This window comes from Pisolithus orientalis (assembly GCF_024613125.1).
Source record: "Pisolithus orientalis strain OTSU chromosome Unknown F5J12scaffold_339, whole genome shotgun sequence".
NCBI lineage: Eukaryota > Fungi > Basidiomycota > Agaricomycetes > Boletales > Pisolithaceae > Pisolithus > Pisolithus orientalis.
In genome coordinates, this window is record NW_026261120.1 from 1 (window position 1) to 9,705 (window position 9,705).

The 9,705-nt window shown below is 47.1% G+C and overlaps 1 protein-coding gene across 1 annotated transcript; it reads left to right on the forward strand.

The window, feature by feature from the left end:
- Positions 1-106: 106 nt before the first annotated feature.
- On the forward strand, positions 107-3,209 carry F5J12DRAFT_931323 (uncharacterized protein; the record flags this gene model as incomplete). The annotated part of the gene is made up of 12 exons (XM_051749545.1): positions 107-154; positions 286-432; positions 482-663; positions 711-738; positions 1,117-1,158; positions 1,180-1,188; positions 1,460-1,539; positions 1,681-1,725; positions 1,766-1,863; positions 2,175-2,464; positions 2,657-2,805; positions 2,863-3,209. The coding sequence occupies 12 exons, from the start codon at positions 107-109 to the stop codon at positions 2,945-2,947; spliced, it is 1,203 nt and encodes a 400-aa protein (XP_051593980.1). The 3' UTR covers positions 2,948-3,209.
- Positions 3,210-9,705: the final 6,496 nt, after the last annotated feature.

Here is a 9,705-nt window from a genome sequence, read left to right on the forward strand (position 1 = left end):
CATAAGTAGTCCTGTCTTTCAGTTACAGCTACTGACATACTGCCAGTAGCTCCTTGGTGATATATCTGCCTGGCATTTGGAATTGAAGTCAGTTACACTGGCAACCATGCCATCTGCATTCAACCTTATCCCTCCTTCTGATGTTGCACTACAGGTTTGTGTACAATGGATAGAGACTGCTGCCACAAAGCTCCTTGACAACTTGCTTTTCCTGCAAGACAGTTTCAATGGGAATGTACATTCACATGGTTCATTGTCTGCACTACTAATGGATTGGTTTATCAGGGAAAAACCAGGAATTTCACTCACCCTGCCCTCAAGGAAGCTGTCATACAATTCTACTATACTGGGACCTATCGAATCATGGATAAGCATCCTGAATCCTTCAACAATTCAGTTCCCCTTTCCTGTCTGGCTCTCATTGCAGCTGCAGTGAGTTATTTTACACCCCAAGTCGCTGCAACTCAAACTTTTCTCACAGTATCATTGTGTGTTGGATGGATTTGCAAAGAATGGCACAGGAAAGATGATGCCTCAATTCTCCAGCAAGGCTTACAATTCCATTTTCCATGGCATGATGAAGGTACTGAACAACATCCTTCATAATCCCTATCACAGCATGAGGTTACATGATCAGCTTTCTCAGTGGGCAAAGAAAGGATGGTAAGTACTGGGGCAGCTGATGTGCTCATGCTGACTCCTTGTATCAGGGCTGCACTGCAAGAGGTTGATTTGAATGTAGAGAGATACCTGTTGAGAATGCATTCTGGAGTTACGGTAGCCTCTCAGGGTTTCACCCAGAGGGCTCAGAATTTCTCCCCAACCCTCAGAGTTAAATTCTGATGTCACTACACTTACTAATTACAGTACTATAAATTTTCCACACCATCCTTTTCCACCTCAGGAATTACCTCATACACTGAGGTGAGCATACTTATACTTACATTCATTTACTCAGTACTGACATAGTGTAGATATTCATACCTTCACTAGGTACCAATAAAGTGATTACTTCATACACTGAGATACTCATACCTTCATTAGTACCAGCACATTCAGGCAGTCCTTGATTGATTTCATAATACCTAGTCCTGTTGTACCTGTCATTACATGTAGTATGCAATTGATGCCAATGCTCCTGCTCCTGTCATACCTGCTGTGAACTGTTCCTATCCATAGCAATCCATAGTAAGTAAGATACTTGACAAAGTTCCATGACAATGTGACCATTCCATAGTAACAGGCAACTAGCCATAGCAAAAAGTGTTGTTGGGTGCATCTGTCCAGCCTGGACCTAGCTAGGGGACTCTGTGTATTATGGAGCACTGTGGAGAGCTCCACAGCTCAAAGTGATTTACTGATGATTTGTAAAACTCCACTACCATACAGCTTCCCATTCTATCACATACATGATGATAACAGATCTCTTACATTGATAAGTAACACTCCCTCCTTGTAGTGCTTTTGTTTGAAAGACTTTGTAACTATGGACACCACACACTCCCTCCAAATGCATCCAGGAGGGCCCAGAGGGCTTTTGTATTTCTCTAGGAAATTCTCTCATTGAGGCATGCCACACTGGCAGCTTCGAATGAAGTCGATGCTACGGGCCCTTCTTCAGGTGCCATTGAAGCGAGGAACACTCATTTTGCATAGAGGGAGAGGTAATGCCTGTTGTAGTACATGCCACAAGAAATCAAGTAGCACTAGCATTCGTGGGGGGTTGTAAGTACTATTACAAGGTAATGAATCGTGTATTTGTGAGTCTACTCGGAACACTAGGACCTAGTGGTTGGGTATCAGAGATACACAAGAATGGTACACTGGTCAAAGTATTCGAGATGTTCCTTGGCTCTCCACGAAGTACCTATCATCATCAAGTATGCCGACGACGATTGACAAACTCCCTTGCCCGCTGAACCTGCGAATTATTTACATGAGCGTCCCACTCTCATCGCTCACTCGGAAGTCATTGAGAAGCTTGGCGACACTAGGCTCCCTTGAGCCTATCGACCAGCACAACTCCTACTGTGGTTCAGCAAAGTTATGGGAGTATTGGTTGGATCCCCATAGTGGCACGTACAAACCACAAAAGGTTTGAAGACGGCCCTTGGTTGTGGGAAGTTTAGGGTGTGTGAGGTAGCAGTATGCGCACTGACGAAGACAACACGCAGTGGGTGCTCAAGGGAAAACCTTCATCTCTGTGGAAGGCAGACACACCGACGAAGACGACACATGGATGCTCAGGGGAACCTTCGTTTTCAGTGGGAAAGACAGGTTGAGACCGATGCTAGGGGAATTGTATGCTGCTTGCAGGGCCCTTGATAGTGGAACCAGACGATCGAGGATCCATATAGGCGGATTGCGGGTGTGCGGGGGAGCCGAAAGCCTTAATGTCATCGTTCCATGTATCAGTAACCAAGCCAAGAAGCTCCACTGGCGTGGAGAACCTCGTCGACAAGAAGTGAGGGAGCGCATATGAACTTCTGCTCACGGTGTCGTCGAAGGCTACGCAAAAGTGCACCTCCGCATACTGGGACGGTGCAGTAGGGAGGCCTAGGGACAGAAGGCAGAGAACAGCCACGTAGTGCTCTAATGGTCAGACAAACGAAGACTCCGGACATGCGCATGTACGGTTACACACTTTAGCCTATAGCTTCCCCTGAGCTCAGTTCATTGCTCAGAGGCTATCTCCCACTACTTCAACGGTGCGTGGCCGTTCAGTGTTAGAAGGTCGGCCTGGTGTCAGGTTCGGGCCAAAGTAAAGGGACACCTTGACGAGGACCCGGGCCTGTCAGCGCCCACGTGAGTTTCGCCGATACGCTTATTGAGGTTGATATGACGACTTTCCTTTCCCCATAGACCTCAGCCTGATACCCCGAATCTGGCATGGCTTGCCCAGGCAACATGTTCGTGGCCCAAGTCAAAAGTTTCGCAAGCGACGTGAACCGGTACATTCGTCTGCAACATAGCGCAAGCTCTTTCGCCTCTTAGTCGATGAGGAATATAAAAGCCAGCAAACATCCGAAGTCCTCTGCGCCGTATTCACTCGATTCGAACAAAAAACTCGGCATGCTTTAGATGCACAAAGGACTCATTATCACGGGCCAGGTGTATCAGTGATATGTTGATTGTGGCTCAGCAAGATACTGCCTGTGCACAGGAGAAGCCGAGGTTGTAGTTGTGTAAGTTACAGGCGGGGACCTTTGGTGCACAGGAGATAGCTCGTACCGTTGAGGCCCAACGTGACGAACCCGAAGGTCTTAGGTTTCGAGGAAGGTATTCATCGTGGCCGCAAGATGAAATATAGAAAAGACCGCGCTATTGGTTGATGATGGCCATATTCGAATGGAGGATGGTGCTGCCAATACAATTGACAGGCTTCTTGCAGCTCGTGATGAGTTCGAGGAGGAAAGCGAGCCAAATGACCCACCCCACCGTCAGACCTTGATACCCACACTGGACTCAGTGAGCGCTGAGGGCTCATGCAGACGTCGCAATCCAGAGACAGAGGTCATGTGGCCCGCCTTCGTAGCTATGTGAAACGCTAAGAGAAAGACTACACGATGAGAATCACGAACAATGATGAAAGTGGGCAGATCGAGGTGAGAAAGGGTACAACAGTAGATCGTGAGGGAAAGGATCTATCAGGTGTGGGGGGAAGGCCGCGAGTCGCCGAGCGCATAGTTAGGCACAGCGACCGAGTCCCGAGATGCTGAGATGCCGAGGCTTATGGCGCACGATCAGAAGAAGAGGGTAACGTGACTAGTGGTCGCAGAGAAACCGATCAGGGGTCACGTGATCGACCCACGAGTGAGAACACAGAGGATCGGAGGCAAGGGGAGCAGCCATATCTGGCTGTCTGGCTGTCTGTGGAACCGTATTCATAATCCTACAGATGCAATAGATGGAAGAGACAGGCAAACATGTCAGATTAGTTCAAGCTCCACCTCCAGAGGTCAAACGTCTGAGCACCAGTAAATTCAGCCAAATTACAGCATGCACATTAGACAGTAGTGGCGTTCAAAATAAATCTGAGTCAAACAAATTTGGCCCAGGAATCAGTGTGAGCATGGCAAGCGGGTCCAGTGCGTGTGGTTTAATTCAAGCTCCGCTTGAAAATGCCTCCCCATCGTCCATGCACAAGACACTCTGCACACCTGCAAGCGAGACAGACAACTATGATGGCATCAACTCCCCCTCAGATTCCAGCCAGAAATGCAGGTTCCAATCCTCCTTTCCCTTCTCAAGTTATATCCCCACCCCAAAATACGATCTCTACGTCCCAGAGAGGGAAGCCAAAGACCAGGGGATCCAAGTCCCAGGCTACTGGCTCTCACAAGCAAATGACAACTACCCTGGGAGGTCCTCTGCAGGAATCAAGGGAAACCATTTTCTGGGAACGATATCCACACCTCACTAGCACACTCCTGAGCTGGCTCTTGCAACATCCTGCTGATCATGCCATCCTATTCAGCAGCGCTAAGCAGTGAAGTGTGCAAGAAGGCTCTGCTTCCCTTGGAAAGCCCCATGGGCAAATGAAGAAAGAAATTCATGCTGTTGTTGCAAAGGTGCTTTTTGCGAATGATCCAGAATATTGCAGTGGGTATGAGATGCAGCCAGAGAAGTTCAATACAAGTGTCTATGCACGCCTTGCAACGTATGTCTTTATCTAATGATGGGAGATGGCATAACTCAATGGTCAACACAGGTTAAAGAAGAGATATTGAGAGCAACTTGATCGTTTCAAGTCCACTGGTGGTGAGATCATTCCTGGTGATGCAAGGTATCCAAACCTGCTGGGTGAGTCTGTTAGATCGTGTTCCCATTCAGTCCCACTGATGATCTGGTTTCAGTTGATGCCATTGTGCATTTCCCTTGGTTCGAGGAATGTGATCAAATGTGGAGGGGAATTCCATCAATCGACACCCAACTGCAAAACTCTACTCCTGGCCTTGATCGTGCTGGCAATTTTCTTGCGATTATTCAACCTGATTCCCCCTCTGTACCCCCCCCCTCCCTCCGGTACTTCCCAGTCTGTGCCAGATTTGTTTGGAGAGTGTGATGATGATGAGACCATGGTCCAGCAGGTGGAACATCCAGGTTTTCCTGGTGTCGTCACTGATGATGACTGCATGTGTATGGAAGAGGAGGAAGAGGAGGCCAGTGGTGATAAAACAAGAGGGCATGATATTGACGAAGAAGAATGTGACGATGACTGGATGCATGATTCTTCCCTCCCAACAGCAGGCCCAAGCCAATCAAATACTTTTTTGCCGGTGGTCCCATCTTTTGCTAAGGCAAGTTACTGATATCTCCTAAGTGGTCGCACTGTACAAAAACTAACATGAACAATCTAGTCTTTCAGTGGCCCAAGTGACTTTCATAATTGGCAACCTAATCCTCCTGCTATGAAGCACAAGACACCATCCTGGGAAAATTGCAGTACATTCCACTCTTCCCCATACCCCAAGTGTGTCCTGTCATTGACTTCAACAGTCACATCAACATCATCGCCACTGTCTATCGTCACTAAGAGTCATGGCCACGGTCCTGGTTCTGTGGTGTCAGGGGGAAGCTCAGGAAATGCAAGATCTGTCTCCAAGCTCGAGGTCACGCTAGCAGAGAAGTTGCAAGGACTTTCAGGAGATACTTCTGACTGAGAATACCAGATCGCTCTTCTCAAGAATGAATGTCACATCGCAAAATATAACATGCACATGCATATGAAGGAGATTGAGCACGATGAGCATGAGCATCAGTGCGAACATAGTGAAGCTGACAAGATCCACCATTGCATACTGGAGATGCGGAACCATGACATCCAGCTCCACAAGCTGGATGCAGAGGCATTTTCTAGGGAATCCAAGGTCCTCAAGCTGAAGCTCAAGCTTGCGGAGATCGAGGCTCAGAAGGCCCTCGCTGCTGGTGGCCAAGCATCGTCCTCTGCTACTCCTATGTCATCAATAATTACTCCTGCAGATCTTCCTCCATCCCTTACCTGATGTCGCTTGTAGGACGAACGAGTATGTTTTATCCATTTGTCCAAGTTGTCACCGTTGCCCTTTGTTTTTTTTACAAAATGCAAAATGTATTCAGATTCGTATCCCTCTCTCCATGATCAACCTCTCCATTAAGTGTGCACAGAATTGTTGTCCTACTGATCCTGGTTCTAGGGCCAGCAGCATATCGTTGTCATTCCCTTCATCAGGCTCCCCTTCCCTCATCGCCCAATCCATCATCCCTTGCCCCAACTCTTCACAGCACCTTTCTTCAAATTGCACAACCATATTGTGCAGGATAAAGCAACATGTTATCCAGTACACAGCCAGATCCATATTCCCCAGTTTGTTACCAATTTTGATACGGAGTTCTCTCAGTGACTGAAACTGGCCTTTCAAGGCTGCAAATGCATGCTCTACCCTGACTCGAATCTTCTGAATTGTCAAGGATGTGCCATGGAACACTTGGTAAGTACGTACCTTTGAAACATAATGATTATATGTGTTCTGATGCTTTGTCAAGTTCCCCCCTCGTGGCTTTTTAAATGGCACAACACACCACTTCTCCGAGGGATATGCTGTATCAGCCCAAGTCCAGTGTCTGTGTGGCATAACACTGATTGGATCCTTGAAGATCCATGTTCCCTGAAATGCATACGCATCATGGACACTCCCCGGATTCCCCAGCACATAATCAACAATGGCCAAGTTGTGCGGCATTATTACAACCTGCATGCCCATAAGTTGTCTGTTTCTGCACGACATCATACTCACCTACCTGACAGTTTAGTGAGAAATTTGATTTGCGGTTGTAGTAGCTGTCAGCGAATGACTTCGGTCACACATAAAGGTTAACAGTCGTTCCATCCACAGCAAAAACTCCATTTCTCCAAGACCAGCAAGTTCGTGACTCTGCAAATTCTTGTGCATGCCTCAGTTCTGGGGATTGCACATCTGGCACATAAATGAAGTTGTTGTGCTTGTCCAGCAGCGCTGCCATTACCTGGTGAGTACAATTGATGACTGTTCTGACACTAACGCCTGCCCACTGGGCAGCATCCTCAGGTGAAGATGCATTACCGTAGTGCCCCACACAGAAAAGGAAAATTGCGAGTTGAACAGCCACAGGTAATTGTTTGTTGTTCGACTTGTTCAAAAATATGTAGTGGTCACTAATTTGGTCTAAAATGTCATCAAATATCACAGGATCGACATGCAATTTTTTCCGGAACAAGAGTGGTCGGTGGATAGCAAAATGATCAAGGAGTGGCAGTTGAGATGCATGCATCATTGGTATGCCTGGTTGCTCGAAGACTCGTGCCATGTGGACCTCATCATAGAGTGCCCAAATGGTCTGCAGCACTGCTGTATATGGAGCAGTTATCCTCTTCACAGAATGGAGTGAGCTGAGGGATGAGGATGACAAGGCAGACATGGATGAAATTGGAGATAAGATCATCGGGGACAAGGGTTCAGACAAGACATCTGTCCAGTCGCCATCTGACATGCTAGAATTGGAGTCATTGTCATCAGCCTCCATGTAAGTCCCTAGCTGCTGCAACTGCATTTTGGCAACTCTGACTGCTGCATCGCCCAGGATCTCTAGGGTCTCTTGACAAGCAGACTTATGGACCATTGTGGCAGAAGGAGGACAGTGTTATCTACTCATATCTAATACCATATCTGAGCTGCCCCCTACAAATATTGCTTGCGAGTGAATGTTCGAACTTAGATGTTGAATATAAAAAGACATGATGTCATGCTGTGTAGCACAGCACTCCAAAAATGCAAAGTGAGCGGAGGTTTAAAAAATCGGAACTTGAAATTTGTCAAAGTTGCGGCTGAAGTTTCTGCTAGGGTTTAGTGCCGAACTCAGCCAACTCAGCTAGGGTTTAGCGCCAAAATCACTCCAACTCAGTTTATTTTGAGCACCACTAATAGATGGAAGAGACAAGCAAACATGTCAGATTAGTTCAAGCTCCACCTCCAGAGGTCAAACGTCTGAGCACCAGTAAATTCAGCCAAATTACAGCATGCACATTAGACAGTTTTTGAATGCTCGGCAAACACTGGCGAACATTAAGCGCTTGAAAACCCAGGTTTTTGAATGCTTAGCTTTACTGATGGAGCTGCCTGAACCGTCAGTCCCAGACTGGGTCAGCCTGATTAGACCCTTCGTAGTCTCGGTGCCAGACATTTTGGGAAGGTGGTGGGAACTCCGACCTCCCTTCCCAAAACGTCTGGTCGAGCCTAGACCCCTTGTAACATTCCTATGGAAAGCTGGACAATCATGCTCGGATAAGGAATGTCCAACGGCGAAATGCCCAACTCAAAATGGAAATGGCCGACGGCGGACCTCGATCACTCCAAGTCCTTTTTTTTTTTGCCATCGTCGTAATGAAAAATGAAAAAACAGGTTTGTCCAAGTACCTTTTTTTTTTGGCCATCGTCATAATGAAAAAAGAAAAAACACGTCTGTCAAAGTACTTTTTTTTTTGGCCCATCGTCGTATTGAAAAAAGAAAAAACACCTTTGTCAAACTTGTGGAAGGAAATGGTATATTCCACCGTGCACATCTTTCCTTCGACTCCTGAGACTCGTGCAGTGTTTCAGCAGAAACGGGGCGAGTTGCTCATCACCCTCGGATTCGCATCCCAAACCCAAATAGTCGTACGTAAATAATAGATATTACTGAATGGGTCTTGACAGAGGACCTGCAGAGTAGAGTTCCGAACCCAAACCCATTTACCCCTGCTGATACCGAGAGTCTACAACCAAATACCGAGCGGGCGGTAGTAGTGCGAAGCGTACCAACTAAGCGCTGCGAGACGAGTCCTGATATGGAGGGCTTGCAGGATATTGTAGTCGGCAGTGCAGGCACATCTGAGCCATCAAACTCCGAAAGTTTACAGCCAACCACTCAGGAACTGATCGGCATTTGTCCTCGGTGAGTACCAAACCCCCACGTTTGGACGGTCGATTCATCTATGTGCAATAGCTTTCGAGTCTTAGTAGTTGAAAAGGTAATCTCAGCTTGCACCCGTCACTCGAGCAGATCCCAATAAAGGTATCCTTGTAGTCAGGTGTAGGGAAGTCGACTCTGATCAATCGAATCTTCGGTCTGGAAGTTGCGGTTGAGTGATTGATGATTTTCATTCTTACCTTGCATTAACGAACTCTATAGCACGTCGCAAAAGATCGACCAGGGCAAGTAGCTATCAATAAAGAGCTCATCTCACAGGAGAACAACAGATTCATCTTGCACGACAGCCGAGGTTTCGAACCAGCCGAAGGCAGCAACTATGACGTCGTGAAGTCATTCATAGAAGAGAGGAAGAGAATGCCAGATGTCAAAGATCAGCTTCATGCGGTCTGGTACATCCTTCTGAGATAGACATTTGGAGGTTCCAACAGCTGATGTACACAATAGGTTGTGTTTCCAGGTACCAATTCTAAAATATGGCGAACGGCTGCTGGAGGACGGTGTGGAAGCGTTCCTGAGAGAAGCGAAGGAAGCCTTAGGGAGCAGTGAGCAAACCTATTCTCTTCGCATCTCCTGTTTACCGACTACTGCTAGTCCCGACTATAGTGGTATTTACCAAGTACGACAGACTTGTAAGTTTCGTGAGAAAGAAGAAATCAGCAGACCCTGAGGCGGAGGCAAAATGATATTTGCAAACGTATTCATCAGTAAATCACTTTT